The sequence below is a fragment of the Haliotis rufescens genome, unplaced genomic scaffold, assembly GCF_023055435.1.
Source record: "Haliotis rufescens isolate VD_foot unplaced genomic scaffold, xgHalRufe1.0.p SCAF_9, whole genome shotgun sequence".
NCBI classification, from domain to species: Eukaryota; Metazoa; Mollusca; class Gastropoda; order Lepetellida; family Haliotidae; genus Haliotis; species Haliotis rufescens.
The window spans coordinates 9,736,879-9,755,346 of NW_025964383.1; the positions used below are offsets into that span (position 1 = coordinate 9,736,879).

Sequence of the window (18,468 nt, forward strand, 5' to 3'; positions counted from 1 at the left end):
GACGAAATACTAACAGGTTTATTCTGACGACTGGAAGACTGGTAAATGGTTGACAGTTTACACTGCTGTGAGAATGATTAATATGTGTGTGAACAAACATATGTCACTCGCTGTGAAATGGCGATTTTATTCTGATACTGTCGTTGTTCAGAAGCAGTGATGTCAGATTCAGATTTACACAAACGAAATCTAATAATGTCTGACGTCGCTTGTCATAATAAACACTATAATTGCGAGGTAGCTGGAAAGTGCTCACAAATTATACAAGAGTACGTTGGGTCGGTACAACGTTACTTTGAACGTTGACAGTATCAACTAGCAGGTAAGAACATAAGCAAATATGAAATATGTTGCCGAATCCAATGTACATGACATATGTTTTAGTGAATGATGAAAAACACAATATTAATTTGACATCCGTGTGTGCGTCACGCATGCTTTTGTTAAAAAAGTCCATATACATTTTCTCGAGAAACTTGTCCCAGTTACAAAAGAGTACTCTACTTCTGATGCTTTATAATGAGGTGGGTAGTACTCCGCTTCTGGTAGATTGTCAGATAAGAATAAACTGTCCCATATGTTATACATGCTCTTGTACAATGACACAAATAACAATGTTAATATTTACAATTGGCTCACTTTTATTCAAAATATCTTAGACCAAACTGGCCTGATCTTTGTTTGGCTGTCACAGAGTTACATATCATCCTCCTGGTTAAAAGTAACCCTTTCTCGCAAACTACATGATATAAATTGGCAAACTTGGAATGCGCATATTGCAACTTCATCTAACTGTTAAACAAATCGAACTTCAAAAATGACCTAAAGCTTGACTCAAACTTATGAAATATTCCCTTTCTTTTAGCTATTAGATTACTATTCTTTCGAACATCCTGTCACCGCTTGCCAAATGAAACTTGAAGATGGAATAAGACTCCAAAAAGTGATAGTATTTGTAAACTATGTGAAATGGAAGATGTTGGATGAATACCATTATATTTTTATATGTACACATTTTAACGATGCTCGTAAATTGTATATCCCATGCAATTTTAGGGAATCAACCAAATATGCTAAAGTTCATAGAACTGTTTATTCCTAAAAAATCTCTCTCCTGATGAAACTTTGTAAATATCCTGAGATCATTATGAAAGTTGTTAAAGCTCCCGGCTGATCCCGTCTGCCTTACTATGTTATCTCTGTTTGTACTTCATATGCCGAGGTCTTCGGCTTGAGGGTAATAAAGTTCTGTCAGTTCAGTCTATTTACCTGATAAGATAAACACAGCGCCTGTGAAGTAGGACTAGCCTCTATGTTCACCCTAGAGAGAGAGAGAGAGAGAGAGAGAGAGAGAGAGAGAGAGAGAGAGAGAGAGAGAGAGAGAGAGAGAGAGAGAGAGAGAGAGAGAGAGAGAGTATATTCTTGAAATAAATAATTATGCCTTAGACTTTTGAATAAAACCAGAAAATTTCTGCCTAAAAAATTACATGGTTGTAAGATGTTTTCCTTATAATAATATCCAGGCTCATAGCCTTGATAAAACTAATCTGATAATCAGAAAGAATGTGTTGGCAGTATAAGGGTGGCATTCACCCATTACGTTTTATATATCATAAACAACCACCTGAAGTTGAGATGTGTGAGCCGACGCTCATGACCGCATCACATGTGACGTCATAGATCCATGACACGAGATGCACAATTTGTCTCGTGCAGGATTAGCTTGTTAAGTTTAGAAAACCACGTGCAGCATATCGTGATGAGAATAAGACACTCTGAGATAACACTTGACTGATAGTTAGTTTTGTCAGTAATTGGTACACAGTGGATACACCTCTTCTTGACGTACATACTTCTCTGTATGCTTCTGTGGTTCGCGTTTCTTTAGGCGGTGAGTATAGATACGTGATGATATTGAAACTGTTATCTTGGAGAATGTTGAAAGACTGCTAACACAGGAAGTAGCAAAGGTTCAGAAGTATTAGGCTTAGATTAGAGATATATTCTGTATTCGGAAGTGCACACATTATTAATTTTGTGTCTTTACTGGTAAAAGACGTGTGTTTATGTAAGTGGTTTAGTTCAATACTACATGTCTGAAATTAGACTTTTGAACGCATTACGTTAGGAAAATTACCATAGGGTTAGCAATCCAGTGTTTTGTACGTTCTGTAGAACTGATCATTTGATTGCAGATGAATAATGTCATATGTTTGTCTTAATTCATATTGTTGGTCAGTTTGACACAGTAGTATAAGGCCCGAAACAGATTGTGCAGAGTTGTGTCCCTTTGGCGTTCCAGGAAGCAGTGATCCTGGTTTCTATTTGTTCTTTTTTGTTTGTTGTTTAACGCCGCACTCAGCAATATTCCAGCTATATGACGGCGGTCGGTAAATAATCGAGTCCGGACCAGACAATCCAGTGATTTACATCATGAGCATCGTTCCACATAATTGGGATACGATGACATGCATCAAACCAAGTCAGCGAGCCTGACCACCTGATCCCGTTACACGCCTCTTACGACAATCATTGTCGCCTTTTAGGGCAATAATGGCTTCGAATACAGGCTTCTAGTTCTGTCAGCACCACACTCACGTCATCTGAACATTAGTATTGAAGCCATGGGGAATTTGATAAAATGGCAACACACCACTAATGTTTCACGTGCATGTGCTCAGACACCGTGGGTGGTTGTACTGTTATATCTGTAACAATGTATACTAACGGAAAAAAGGTAACTGTCCTTAACATGAAGTTCAATAAAAATAAATGTATTCTGAAATGAAATAATTCAATCCATATTGATAAAAACAACTCCTTTTCTCAAAATTCGTGATTCATAGTTTGCAGGTGCATGTTAATGCACGACACACAATTTGGATGACGCCCACCTGGCTATTTAATGTGAACTCAATGATTCTTTAGCTATCAGGTGCTCATGAAACACTTTTGTTTAACCGTAAGTAACGCCAACGTAATGCCACGGCTACGTGCTTTGGGTATGCTGCAAACAGAATATGAGTTGCCAGACATTTAAATGTTCACCGAAACACGATATCATCTCTTTAGACACGTTATCAATAGCATTGCAACAGTCATGACTTCCATGGGGCCGCTAGACAACGTGTGGCGTCATTTCAACAGGACTACCATATTCGGTTCGTGTATTTACGGAATAGAGACCAAACTATCACATAAACATCAATTCCAAGACCAATTGGCAGAATCGTACGTAACCGGTTGAGGGAACACAACATTCGGCCCCGACGTCCAGTGACAGGTATGGTTTCTTCAGACGTATCGCCACACGTATCTTATTTTGTTACATTCAATAACATAGCATTTCCAACACTTTATATGAAGCACAGTTACTTGTTCGCTATGTGAGTGAGTGAGGGATTAACGCCGCTTTTAACAGTATTCCGGTTATATCACGGCGTGTCAGCTTAATGTGGGAGGAAAGCCCGAAGTGATGCAGGTCTCAGACGTTTACCACTTCGGTGTAACCCACGAGCACGGTTATGGTGCCGGCAAACCTAGAAACATAACTGGGAAGAACCGGGATTCGAACCCACAATCATGGGTTTCTGGCGTGCCCAAGGGACGCAACTCTGCACAGCGAATCGCGGCGCCTTAGACTACTGGGCCACCCGTGCCCCCTTGTTCGCAATGTATATCTATCTGTAGAATATGTATCAGATTTTTAGTAGCAGTGGCAGTATATCGTGATCATGACGTGTGTGTTGTTCTGGACAATGTGTTCTCTGCTGCTGCTCTTGTCTTAGTCTGAACGTATTGTACAAATATTTATTTTTATTAAGTTCACACCATTCGAGCATGTGTCGCTGTGGCTACTACACCTCCTTAAATCAACCGATGCGGATATTAAACATGTTTTTGGCACACAAATTGAAATCATTTATGTATTCTATCCTCTTTTTTTAAGTCCCCGTTATTAAATTAAGGGTCCATTGTTGATGTTCATTGTCGTTCTGGGTTGAGTATGTAGATGACTTCATTTGCCGCACGATATGGCTGAAACATTGCCGATGTGACGTAAAGCATAAATTCACACACACTCAATTCATTAAAAGTTATTTCTTTTTAAAACGACTATACCCACAGACGTTATATGAATAGATTATTGAACTTACTTTTAAACGCATAATTTCACATTTTGGCAGTGGATAGATCTAATATTAGAAGGGGTGGACATATTTCGAACCTTTTTATCACTTCCGACCCTGATAAGTAGAAATAAAACTATATAAACTATGAAATTTCAGCATGAAAGCAGAACAATCAAACTGAGAAATCAAACGTTTCCAGTCGGATGTGATCGTTTGCAACCATTTTACTCGTCCCTACGTTTTTCCTGTATCTTATTTTATAAATGTATCAAACCATAGATTGTCTGTTGTTCTTATCTCATCACCATGGGGTGAAGTTCGAGTTATGATCTCACTGTCTAAAATTACTGAGTGCAGGTTTCACGAACCGAGTTGTGGCTGTACTAGCAACCTCGGTGTCCTCAGAATAGAAGATCACCAACTGGTGAGTCACGACTGCCAAAGATAAAACGATACCAACACATTAGCATTCTAGGTTAAGAGGCTAAACAGGGCACGATGTCAAATGATCTCTCTCTCTCTCTCTCTCTCTCTCTCTCTCTCTCTCTCTCTCTCTCTCACTCTCTCAGGTAATCAGAATCACATGGTACCCCCGTGTTGTCATTCACAGTATAATCAAAGGATGTAACTGTTTCAAGCTTGGTGTGGTAATGTGGTTCTGAAGTTTCACCCCCAAGTTGTTTGGGATGCAAACTTTCGTATGCATGTAGTGTTACACGTTGGGACTCAGCAGTCGCTGAAATTTTCCCATAACCTTAACAAGAACAATCTTAGAACTTAACATCTTATGTTATAGCATATGCATTATGTACGGTTTCAGAGAAGAAGCGAATGAGTTGGGTTTAACGCCGCTTTTAACATTATTACAGTTATATCGCAGCGTGTCAGCTTAATGTGGGAGGAAAGCCAGAAGTGATGCAGGTCTCAGATGTTTACAACTTCGGTGAAACCCACGAGCACGGGTATGGTGCTGACAAACCTAGAAACATAATCGGGGCGAATCGGGATTCGAACCCACAACCATAGGTTTCTGGCGTGTCCAAAGGACGCAACTCTGCACAGCGAATCGCGGCGCCTCAGACGACTGGGCCACCCGTGGCCCCTCGGAAAACAAGACATACTTTGATTTTATTGCCATATCTATCTAGGTTGTAGGAGGTCATACGAAGTCCAAACTTGTTAAGCGTCGGCGATCGTTGTGAAAGAGTTAGCGCGAGGATCATGTCGTCTGCTGGATACAGTGTGGAAATTGGAGACGATAAAATGAACACGGATACGACACGTGCTCTACGCGTTGAGATGAAGCATGATGAAACGGAACAGCTTTCTGAAGTACAGTCTCAAGAAGATAATGGCGTAGATAGTAATGGTGGACTACCCATAGACCGGGGATGGGCCTGGGCAATACTTGGAGGTAGTATTCACACTGTTTACACAATAAACTATACTCACCCCTTCCAGCAGTGTTTATACGTTGTGTGTGATCTCGGAAAACAACAATACAGAGATATGAATTAACATTTTCAAAGAGACACCAAAATCTCTGATTAATAGAAATGTTTGAAACCATGTATAAGTACTATTCTTTTGTTGAAAGAAATTTGTCATTGCAATAATCTTACAGTGATGAAAATATGCCCTAATGTCCACTGTAATAAGACAAGCTGACAAAATTCAAAACTAGGACTAGTGATTAATGATAAAGATGTATATTTATAATACAGACAACTCTAATATATGTAGGGGGATGTCGGGTAGCCTAGTGGTTAAAGCGTTCGCTCGTCACGCCGAAGACCCGGATTCGATTCCCGACATGGGTACAATGTGTGAAGCCCATTTCTGGTGTCCCCCGCCGTGATATTGCTGGAATATTGCTAAAAGCGGCGTAAAACCATACTAACTCACTCACTCACTCTAATATATGTAAAGTAAGTAATGCTTCTTGTTTATGACAACTGAGAGGAAATGATACAACGGTTAATGAAACATTTCCATCTATAATTTCAGGTTGTTTTCTGAATGCAATGCTGATGGCAGGTTACAACAAATCTATGGCTTTGTTCTTTGTGGAGTATTTAGAAATGTTTGATGCGTCCACAACCACCACAACTCTCATAATGGGAGTCAAAGCAATGACAAAGAGTCTGATGTGTAAGTGTATTCATGTATCAAGTTTTAATCATTTTACGAACCTGACAAACCAGGTACGCCCCCAAGACGATGAGGTATGATGTTATTTTTTAATATTCGAATATTTAATTTAACACGTATTCAGATAGTAACATGATGAGCCTTTATGAGCCATGACGAACTCTTACGACTCGGCCACCCCATTGCCGCTTCAAGTACAGGATATAATAAATCTTATCCATCGGTTACATAATATAATGTAGCAAGCATTCAGGGCCAAAGACACCCATCTGAGAAACCTATCATACTTATATGTCTAAGCAGTGGCCACGTGTCTAATAACGTTATACTTCTAGCTCTGTTTACAATGCACGTTCTGTTGGAGTTTCTGGGGACGAGGAAGACAGTCATGCTGGGAGGGTTTCTCAGTGTGTCAGCTATACTCTCAGCCACCTTTGCACCCAGTATTGAAGTCATCATATGTGTTCATAGCGTTCTTGCAGGTATACATTCCAGGCTGCTTTTGAATGAGAGTTCCAATGCTGTGCTAAACTCCAATCAGCAGTAATCGATATATTTCAAAGCGGCATGTCCAGCAATGCTCGAAGCAATCGGAATATAATGACAAACATTCGTCAGATCACACATTACATTTCTTTATGTTAGTCGCCCCTATTGCAAAGAAACGACAATTCTGACACGGAACTCCAGTGTAGTGTGTTTGAGTTACTTGTGCAATGGTAATATTGCTGAGGAAAACAAACAAAATGTAGTACAATTACCATGATTACTCATACCATTGCATTTATCCGAAATATGTTGCATATGTATTTCATGTATTGCAGGAATTGGTCATTCAATGATACATGCACCTGCCATAGTGTTGGTAGGTAAATACTTCAAGAAACGCAGAGGTCTCGCTACCACCACCGCCAGTACAGCCATGAGCTGTGCATCAGGATTGTTCCCAATTTTTTCACAATATCTCCTCAATGAGTACGGTATCCGTGGAACTTTGTTTATATTTGCTGGACTTACAATGAATATGTGGGTAGGAGCATCCCTATTTCGCCCTCTAGAATTTTATAGAAAGAAATCCACGATGGCCAACAAGCTACTCCAAACCAATGACCAAGTGGGTTTTCAGTCTTGTCCTGGCGTTGGCACAGTACTTCCTGATCCACAGTCGGAAACAAACAGTTATGTCACCGGTGACAGACCCAAACCAACACACACATGCCTGAGGAATGTGAAAAAAATCTTAAATGCATTTGACTTTACTCTGTTCAAGAAGCCCATGTTTCTGCTGATCGTTGGTGTGTGTCATTTTGCTGTGGTGGTGAAACAAGTTTCAACATATCTTCCTGCACGGTTGAACGAATTGGGATACAGTCAATCGGAGGCAGCATTTTTGTTGCTCATCTCTGGAGTTCTTGACTTCATTAGTAGGATTTTATATGGATTTTTAGCTGATCTGAAATATCTTCGTGTCAGTCAATTAATGTCCATTGGTCTTGTGTTCTCAGGACTGTCATCTCAGTTTATTGTGTATTACACAACATACCCTTTACTTGTGGCCTACTGTGTTGTGATTGGCATCTTCGGAAGTGCATATCAGTGCCTCCTACCGGTGATGGTAGTAGATTTCATGGGAGTCGACTACATGGCAAAAACTATTGGATTTACAGCTCTGTTTCAGGGATTTGCTATTTCACTAACACACCCCATCATAGGTACATGAAACAGTTTGTACACTCTTTTAAATATAGAATGCGAAATGAGTTTTTTAAAATTTAATGATCCAATTGGCCGACAATGTAACAATATTACGAAATTACCAAACAAAATAGTTTAAGATATTCGCCTCCTTAATATGTTACTTCGAAGTGGAATTGTTTTGTCTTGATTTTTTTCAGGAAGTATTCGCGACGTGAGCGGATCATACGTAGCCTGTTTTCATTATCTGGGATTTACTGCATTCATTGCTGCGGGACTGTTGCTGTGTGAGCCGGTAGTGAGGCGATATGAATCCAAAAGAAAGGGTCATACACGAACAGAAAACGATGAGTCGACAGAGCCACTTAAATAACCAACTCCTAGCATAAATGACCATTCAGAAAGTAATAAACTGTTACTTGTATGTACCATACTCGTTTATTACAATGTATTTGGTATTTTTTCATTAACCCTTATCTCATCCTAACCCAGACATGAGTGTTACAACACCTAGCTCAGATCACATTGCCTACACATGTCATAACATATATGTGACCACTACCACGACATTACCTGTATATGTTCATTTGTATCACATACTCTCCATGACTAGATAAACTAACGGTATTCTGAAGTTGAAATAATATGTACGTTTTGTTACATCAAACATATAGGTAAGACCACAATTGTCAAAGAAATTTTTAAATTATTAAGCCATAGAATCATAATAAAACGCGATTATATGTTTATGTTGTGAAGGCTGACTCAGCACACATAAGTAACCAGTAACCAACAACTTACAGTTCATGGCATTTGACACAACATACCCTTTGTTTGCGGCTTCCTGTGCTTGGAACCTCCTGTAGTACATACAATGTATGGTCTTCTAGCATTAGTGATGGTTGATTTCATGGGACTATCTGGCAAAACCCCATCTCTGTTCCAAAGATTTGCAGTTGCCGAGATACATCCCATTATCGGTAAGATTCTTACTAAATGTCAATCAAAGGTCCAGTTCACAAAGGGACAAGTCTATTTCCTAATATTGAAAGTGCAATTTACTCGAGCATGAATTCTTTCAGTCAAAGCTAATACAAAAGGTTTATATATAAGTAAATTAATATAATAAATGCATAGTGTTAACAATTAAAAAAACTTTAAAATGAAATTAAGCTGTAAATGATTAAGATGATATAGACAGATTGTTATGTTTGTACTTTCGAATGCCTATTAATTATTTTCTTACATGTAATATTATGAAAAGGCACAACTCACCACCTATAAATAGTTCAAAGTAACTAAGAGTATGCTTTCATCATTTAAAACACACTCGGATAAAATAATGAAGTAGAATATGGATTACCAATAAATTCAAAACAGTTATGATGTTTTCTCCACACCAATGCAAGTGTGCACTTCATAGGTACAGGTGGTGTATACATTGTTATCTTATTGGAGTGCACTTTGTTCAAAGATGATCTCTGACGTTCACTCGATCTACCTGTTTAACTACTGGGATTTGCAAGAGGCCATGTACAGTCCTGCTAGGATATGATGCCACCTCTCTTCCAGCGGAAAATATGGCATTATTGCAATGGTGTCATTATAATCAGGGATGTGAAAATCAGAACATACTTACATGATATATAGAAGATAAGATAAGAACCAAGACATATCTATTCAATCCGAGCTATGTATTCAACAGGATTTTATCATATACATTTCCAATGCTGGAGTCAAATGTGGACAATTTAAATTCAGATAGGTTGGAAAAAAATCTTTGACATTAATCTTCCTGGAGCTAGCTGATAATTGTGTCAGTGTTTCAGTCAAGAATGAGCGCTGCTCAAAAGTCTTAGCTTGTTGATTTGCTTGTTTCCTAAGACTCCACAATACCCCCATGAGAATGGTCAAGCTATTTAGAAAAGCTAAAATTATTAACATCAAACTAATTGTTTGTTATTTTAAGACGTTGGATGATTCTCTGTGTGGGGAATAACGGTAGAAACAACTGAGATCAATGCTATTAGTTAGTTGTTTAGAAGAGAAAATTATCTCCAAAGGCCTGTCTGCCTGCCTGCCTGAATATAGTGTGAAACCAACAAGCAATCAACAAATTGCTTTGCAGATTTAACTAGTTTCATAAACCAATAAATTTACAGCACAGCAATTACAATGACAATATGCAATAGAGTGGTAGTACGATATTCAATGGCAATATCAAATGATGGCAGTGGTGATAGCAAAATAACAAAAGGTTTAGTGATGATCTTCACACAACCGCTGGCCTTGATGTTTTGTCAGATGAAATGTGAGATGAGACAGGGACTCGCCTGATCCATTTATATAATCTAACCAGCTTCCAGCACTTTCCACACAGTGTCAGACCAGTCCAGTGTCACTTAAACATGACGGAACATTCAACATGACTCCTTAACGCTTGACCTTCATCCATTCTATTCCGGAAGTTTACATATAATTCGAGCATCTAATTATTATAACTTCCTCTGTACTGAGAAACTGTTATCCCAAATATAACATCTGATACATTTGACGACTTTCTAAATGGCATTATGTGTTCATAGCTTTCGGCCATGGGAGCCGTGCCACTTTACACTTTTTCAGAGGGGTACACCAATTACCTGATCTAGACTATAAGTTGTCACACTTTCATTTTTGTGGCTCGCTGGTTGAGTGGTATATATCGCTGACTTTGTGTGCTGGCGATTAAGTGCCTCGCTCTGGCAGTGTGGGTTCGAATCCTTGACGGGACTCAACCCCAAAGAGTACGAGAATCTGTACTTTACTGAGAAAGTGTTATCCCAAATATAACATATGTTCCTCACAACTGCTTATATTAAATAGTACTACGTTCTTGACGACTAAACATTGCCCAAATACAATGCAAGGAACTTCTACGGAAGCTCCACAGAAACAATGTAATACAGTTGCAATCATCGTTTAACAGTACATTACACTGCCATGTATGTATGTATGTATGTATGTATGTATGTATGTATGTATGTATGTATGTATGTATGTATGTATGTAGTATTGAATTTCAGAGTAACTTGAGTTCATGTTAAATTCCAGTGGGATGTTGTAAAACAAAGTTAATTTGTCGTCGTCAAGTGGCCACAGCATAAAACAATCGTAAATGTATATTATATACATATATGAAGCATTGTTAGGTCACACGATGCGAATGAATAAATATTTATTCTTTAACCGATAGGAAGAAGCGTCAATGTCAATCATCGCACAGAACGTAATGACATAAGACATGACATAACATCAACACGTGGACAGATATCAGCCGAAGGTCTTATGGCTGCCTTTGACCTCAATAGGTCAATGATAGAGACTGCAGTGAATGTCGGCCTTGTCGACGGTGAAGTAACACAAACGATATATTCAGTCTCTTTGCAATCATGGCAATGAGTAATGTTAAAGGGGATTACAAGGACGTTTTAAATACAGGAGAAAAAAGCCGAGTAAGTAAGGAAGGACTACCTATCGACCGAGGATGGGCTTGGGCTATACTGGGAGGTACGTATATACGTATACAACGACTACAAGTGTAAGACCTCAAACATATACTTTTCTGTATACAGTAGCCATTTAAAATATCGTACCCTGTATCTATTTTCAGAGGAACACATTTTTGTTCACAAGATAACATCACTCATATTGAAAAGCAGAAACTGAAATCGAAAATGTTAAGATGACATAGTGTGTTACTCTCAAAATTGTGTTTACCAAATGTCGAGATCGGATATTTCAGGGTGTTTTCTGAATGCTATGTTCATGGATGGATACAACCGATCTCTGGCGCTATTCTTCGTGGAATACCTGGAGATGTTTGGTGCATCTGCAACGAAGACAACACTCATCCTTGGGGTAAAAGCTATGACCTACAGCCTAATGTGTAAGCAGACTAATTACAACATATCATTATCCTGATTGAATTAAATAGTATCTATTTTAGGGTATATGTTTTACATTTTACATTGTGAAATTAAGTTTCGAATTGTGTTTAGAGGAGAGTAAGCTTGGTAGAAAGATGATTATATGTGTATCTGAAATGAGTCATTACCTTCGTGCTACATGGGCACATACACCTCTTTGTACTAGTTGCCCGGAAGACTTATACCCATGCGCGAATACAATTATATTTGGAAAAGAAGGGGTTGTGATTTGGCAATTTCTCATTCAGTAACCGCATGACACTTTTTTCAGCAATTGTGTCAGTCATTGTGTTGTATCTTTATGTTTAGGATACCAGATCTAGATCAGCTACACAATGTATAAATAGAGGTTCACGCGAGTGTGTTTGGGGATGGTAAATATCTTGTATTAGGAATGAACATTGTATTTAGCGAGCCATCCAAGTTTTCCTCGAATGTGCGCATTAATATGTATTAGGTCACTGGGTAAGTGATGAGTCAGTCGGAAAGCGACTGTAGCCAATATAGTTCCAAATGAAACACTTTTCTTATACACTGGCGACCCAACATATACGGAAAACAACAATTGCCAACACGAATTTTGACCTTTGTCAAAGGGAAGCTACTCTAACCCTAGTCTATGAGACGTCACGGCCAAGGTCAGACGTTGTTGACAGTCTGTCCTGTCATAACATTAGGAAAGTAGTCCCTTCTTGATCTTTGATATTTGCATCGCTATCCGCATATGACCCCAACGGATATCGTTTTTATCCGTTGGCTTTATCCTGGAGAGAAACCTACCCATTATATGATAAATGAATGTATGCTTAATAAAAAAGAGGGAGAGAGATGCTTACCTGCATCCTGCTTCTGGATTCATGTGTGGTGTCAACGAACTTGTGTACAAATTAAATTGCACATTGCTTAACGTTGTGCTAATGTCATGTTTTTATTATGATTTCCGTCCAGCCCTAGTTACAGATCTAACTGGAGTAGTGCAAAGATAAAACACAGGTTGTCGTGTAGTTAGGTCAGAAATCAGAGATCAGAAGAAACGCCCAAATACATGTACGTCATAATACACATACAAGTTCACGCATATATGTTGATATATCTATTATTTACGACATCACAGTGACAACATCGTAGACAGTAAATAGAACCCAAGTGTTTAACAAATACATTTAAGGATAACGTTTGTCAAAATGTTTATTTTGTATCAGCATACATACATAATAAACTGAGGGGCAAAAGAAACGCCATCAAATAAATAATGGTCGTCAGTTTTCAACAAATTTGCCAAACAGCACGAAAACAGTTGGGAACACATAGCTGGAATGCAACTTACCTATTCCCTGTAAATATGTGCACGTGATTGACGTTTGTTTTTGCGAGAAAAGTGTATTTAATCACTAAAAAATGCAAAATGTGCACAAAGAAACCCGTATGAAATTCTGGTATAAAACATGAGCACACCATCGCCAGACTTCTCACACGTCACAGGCAAACTGGCAGTACTGCAGACAGGCCGAGGAGTGGAAGACCCAAGGTCAAGACCAAACAGGAAAACCAGTATTTACTGATGATTCACCTAATGTCTAGTTTCCTAACTGTGACGTCATCATCCGCAAACAGCCTTTGACATCCAGTCATCAGAAGGACCGTTGCTAGACGACTCCGCCTGTATGGTCTCCGTGACTATCGACCTTTCAAGGGCATGACATTAACGTTTCTACACCGACGCCAGACTGAGATGGCCTAGGACTGTACAGCTGTGGAAGCAGAGAAATTGTTCAAGAGTGCTCTTCAGCGACGAGAGTAGACTCTTCAAGTCTGATCGGCAGGTTCGAATCTACCGACGACGTGGTGAACAGACGGCACGTTGTTACGTCCAAGTGGAGACTTAATTATGGAGTAGGTAGTGTCATGGTCTGGGGGAACCAGAACACGGATCTGGTCATCATCGACAGCTCAAGTCACTTGCGACTTTCTGACAACGTGACCGTATTACAGTGGCCAGCCAGATCACCAGATCCGCCGCCCGTAGAGAACCTCTGGGACCAACTTGGACGCAGGATTAAGAAACATCAACAGCCGCCATTGACGAGCTATACCTTGGCATTTGCCCTGCAGGAAGAATGGCGTAGGATCCCTTGTTTGGATGTCAGGACTCGTGTGGTCAGTTTGACGTCGTGTTCTGGCTTGCAACGTTGCTTGATGGGGTCACCTCCGATACCGAGCCATGTGTGTAGCACGGGACTTTAAAAGAGTTCGACGTCGATTCTGTGGGTGTGATCGAATACGGGACAGTGCACTCAGCATGATAAACGCGTCTGCAGAACTGTAAGTACATGTTTTTTATCTTGTTATTTTCAAATATCGTTTTTGAATAATTGTTTTCTTTATAATAAAACATAAACCGTTACTTAATTTTGCTTCTGTTTTGTTTTGGATCCGAAAATTGTTTGGTGGCGTTTCTTTTGCCCGTCAGTGAAGTATGCTATACATTCACATACAAATCAGCTGGATCCACCAAGAGGGAGCAGACATATAGTGTCGGAGTTCCTATTTTTTCTTTAGTTATTTACAAACTTAATGACCTAGTTATAATAATTGAATTACCATAACTATATGGCCATATGTATTAACTAGTTAGATCAATATCTCTATCCAATGCACTATATACAACTACTAAAGGTGTATATGTAACACCAAACAACTAACACATTTGACATTGAAAAACATACCTGTAAGTATACCAATATACATATTTTTATGTACAGTGGTAACCCATCTTATGGTTGTATGCTTTTAGCACTGGTTACTATGAACGTTCTGCTGGAGTTTCTGGGGACGAGGAAGACAGTCATGATGGGCGGGCTCCTCATCGTGTCAGCTATTCTCTCAGCAACCTTTGCACCCAACATCATGGTCCTCATATGTGTTCATAGTGTTCTTTTAGGTATGTCCTTACGCCAGTGTTGTGACCATTTAATAGAAGAAAAGATTAACGGCATGAAAAGAGAAAGCTCATTTGATATCTGTTATGTTATCAAAGACATGTCCTCTAAAAGCTGCCAGATGGCGCTGTTATGTTTATAGCGTTGGACAAAGTCCATTGTTCTAATGTGTTCTAACCTAACAAGTCCATTGGTCTAATGTGTGAAGCCAAATATATAATTGGATAATGATGGTAATTTCATCCTAACGTAACACTCTCTACCCTCTACATTATATGCCCTATACCCAGGTGACACTTTATGTTCCAATATCATTACAAGCTCGTCAACCAAGAGATGTCATCAACATTAACCATACCACATTCATCCATACACAACAATGACTGTTTCCATTCTCCTGTTATAGGAATGGGTGATTCCATGATACACTCGCCCGCTATAGTGCTGATTGGGAAGTATTTCAAGAAACGCCGAGGCCTAGCTACAGCAACTGCAAGTTCAGCGATGAGTTTAGCATCCGGTATATTCCCAGTATTTTCTCAATATTTGCTTGACGAATATGGTATTCGAGGCACATTGCTGATTTACACAGGCCTAATGATGAATATATGGGTAGGGGCATCTTTATATCGACCTCTACACTTCTATGAAAGAAAAGTGAAACCTGATGGCCCTCAGGACGATGCATATCAGCTGGAAGCGAGCAAGGTCTTCAGCGAAGAAGATGTCATTGGGACAGATCATGGAGCAAAGCAAACATATATTATTCACAATGGAAGTACTAGGAGTTGTAACGTTGTTGTAAAGGACACTGCCAATAGGTTCCTCGATTCTCAAAACGCAGATTCCTTTAGGAAAAGGACATACTCTGAAGGTTCAAAATGGATCCCAAAAGAATTTTTTTCGGAGTCTGAGAAGCTGGTATATATCAGTAACCCAGACCTTGTGAGCATCCCAACATTCATACCTAAATTGTGTGATTCAGCTAAAAAGGAAATACCTGTAGATGACAGTAATCAAAGAAAATCCGCCGTCGTCAGAAATTTGGGGAAGGTTATTAAAGCCTTTGACTTTTCATTGTTCAAGAATCCGATGTTCCTTCTTATTGTGGCATGTTGTCAGTTTGGTGTTGTTCAGAAAAACGTTCCAACATACCTCCCGGCACAGATGAAGGAAATGGGATACAACAAATCTGATGCAGCATTTCTGTTGCTCATCTCCGGAATTCTTGACTTCTTTAGTCGACTGTTCTATGGATTTATAGCTGACCTTGGATATCTTCGTGTTTGTCAAATAATGGCCATTGGTCTTGTGATCTCAGGATTAGCATCACAGTTTATAATGTTTTACACAACATATCCTTTACTTATAGCTTACTGTGTCGTGATTGGCATATTTGGAAGTGCCTTTCCGTGCCTTTTGCCATTGGTGATAGTGGATTTCATGGGAGTCGACTATATGGCAAAGACTCTTGGATTTACAGCATTATTCCAAGGATTTGCAGTTTCATTAACACATCCAATTTTAGGTAAGAGGCCCAACATACTGCCCTTCTATTTTATAACTTTGAAACCGTCAAGTGTGTCTTTATTGGTCAATGTGAAGTATGGAACCCAAGAATTATGAACCCTATCATGCCCAGTGTACATGTGTACATGCAGCAATCAGGGGACACTGTTGGCCTAGTTGCCTTAGGCGCCGCAATTCGCTATCCTAGTTTAGTGCCAGAAGCACATGGTTATTGTTTTAACTTTGTCAGCACCATACCCGTGGTAGTTGGTTTCCACAGGGTCATAAGTGTCTGAGACCTCACTTTGGAGATTCCTCCCATATCACGCTGACACATCCTGATATACCTGTATTGATGTTCAATGCAACGTTCAGCCTAACTCACTTGATAGATTAGATGAACCTTTGTTTGCAATATCTATCAAACTTTAGCCAAATGAACGACATGATTTGAAATAAGTCCTTAGGGAACATCATCTCAATGTTACAACATGTGGAAACATGTACGTTATGGCCATGATTTCATTTTCTAATTTTTACATTATTATTTTACAGGTGCATTACGTGATTTGAGCGGATCCTACCTTCCCTGTTTCCAGTACCTTGGTGCAGCCGCTGTCTCTGCTGCAGCACTGCTGCTCTGTGAGCCGCTTGTACGACGTTATGTAGCAACAACACGGGAAGGATCACCATCAACGGATAATGAATGTATTGAGCCATTGAAATAGGCAATAACAATAAAAGTTTTAATGTATACAATGCATGTATATATTTATATTGATTTTTATGTACTCCCTTGGGCAATGGACTTCCAGATAGAAAACAATTGACAAGTGGGAACACTGGCTAAAGGTGTCATTCTTTATATTTGCAGCAGCTGGACAGAATTCACTATTCAACAGATGTCTGATACTGCGGGCTTTCTCCCAAGTCATGCTGTTCAAGGCGGCTCTAAAAATAACTCACTCACTCAAAATGCAACATAAATAAATTTGTAGGGTAAGCTGACTTGGACCAAATGGTAATCCTAGGAAATATGTTTTCAGCCAATCAAAAGCTCGTTTGATTATCTGTTAAAAAATATTTTACAAAATATGGCAGTCTAGCAGTTCAGGATGATCGTCAAAGCACAGATAATGTCTCATTTTTTCACATGGAGTTTATTAGAAGATCCGCATCATGAGTGGGAATGGGTTCCAGCCACTGGACCATACTTCCCCTTGAAGTGATTAATTCGCGACGTACTACTTTCTCAACACGTCATTATTTCTGCTGGATTCAATGTCTATTTTTATATCAATGTATATATGCTACCTTGGGCATATGGATTCCCAATAGAAAACAGTGACAACTTAGCAATTTGGTTCAAGGTGCCATTCTAGATATTTGCAGGAGCTGGACTGAATTCATAATTCAATAGACGTGTAAGATTTTGGGTTTTCCTCCCAAGTCAAGCTGTTCAAGCTCACTCACTCAAAATGCAACATATAAACATTTAAAGGGTAAGCTGGCTAGGACCAAATGGTAAACCAAGCACATTTGTTTTAAGCCAACCAAATCCCTTGTGATTATCTGCTGAAATCAGCTTTGCAAAGTAAGAGCAATCTAGCAGTTAATGGTTACCATCAAAGCGGAGATAATGTGTCAATTGTTCACATTGAACATATCAGAAGATCTGTATCTAGAGTGGAAATGGGTAACAGACAGTGGAGCATACTCCCCCTTTAAGTGATGAATTCACGATGCAATACTTTATCTACACGTCATTTTTTCAGCTGGAAGTATTTTTTCTATAATAAGACATGATAGTGAATTCGCCGTGCAGAATTAAATCCCTGAGTCGTGTTAAGATCCGATGGTCGTTGGATTGATTTGAGGATTCGCTCCAAATATGACCATGGGTCTGTCCGCGATCTGCTTCACAGCGATGCTCGGACATGACCATGACATTAGCCGCAAGTTGCAACAGACACGGACATGTAGATGAAACACGGTACACATGTACGAAGCGTAAGTAACCCAAGCTTATGTCCCCCTCTGGCTCATGACACGATTTTCTTGTTCTTGTAAAGG

At 39.3% G+C, this 18,468-nt stretch overlaps 2 protein-coding genes across 3 annotated transcripts; both read left to right on the top strand.

Annotated features, from left to right (window-relative positions):
• Positions 1 to 5,290: 5,290 nt before the first annotated feature.
• On the top strand, positions 5,291 to 8,423 carry LOC124148595 (monocarboxylate transporter 12-like). The gene is made up of 5 exons (XM_048391058.1): positions 5,291 to 5,547; positions 6,141 to 6,284; positions 6,620 to 6,766; positions 7,109 to 7,996; positions 8,180 to 8,423. The coding sequence occupies exons 1-5, from the start codon at positions 5,355 to 5,357 to the stop codon at positions 8,350 to 8,352; spliced, it is 1,545 nt and encodes a 514-aa protein (XP_048247015.1). The 5' UTR covers positions 5,291 to 5,354; the 3' UTR covers positions 8,353 to 8,423.
• Positions 8,424 to 11,288: 2,865 nt separating this feature from the next.
• On the top strand, positions 11,289 to 17,138 carry LOC124148597 (monocarboxylate transporter 4-like). Of its 2 annotated transcripts, none has more exons than XM_046519769.2 (5): positions 11,289 to 11,528; positions 11,764 to 11,907; positions 14,742 to 14,888; positions 15,293 to 16,414; positions 16,951 to 17,138. In XM_046519769.2, exons 1-5 carry the CDS (start codon positions 11,411 to 11,413, stop codon positions 17,121 to 17,123), a joined length of 1,704 nt encoding a protein of 567 aa, XP_046375725.2. In that variant the 5' UTR covers positions 11,289 to 11,410; the 3' UTR covers positions 17,124 to 17,138. The 2 variants fall into 2 exon arrangements, with proteins under 2 accessions (XP_046375725.2, XP_048247080.1); XM_048391123.1 differs by having other exon boundaries at positions 15,293 to 15,406.
• The last annotated feature ends 1,330 nt before the right edge of the window (positions 17,139 to 18,468 follow it).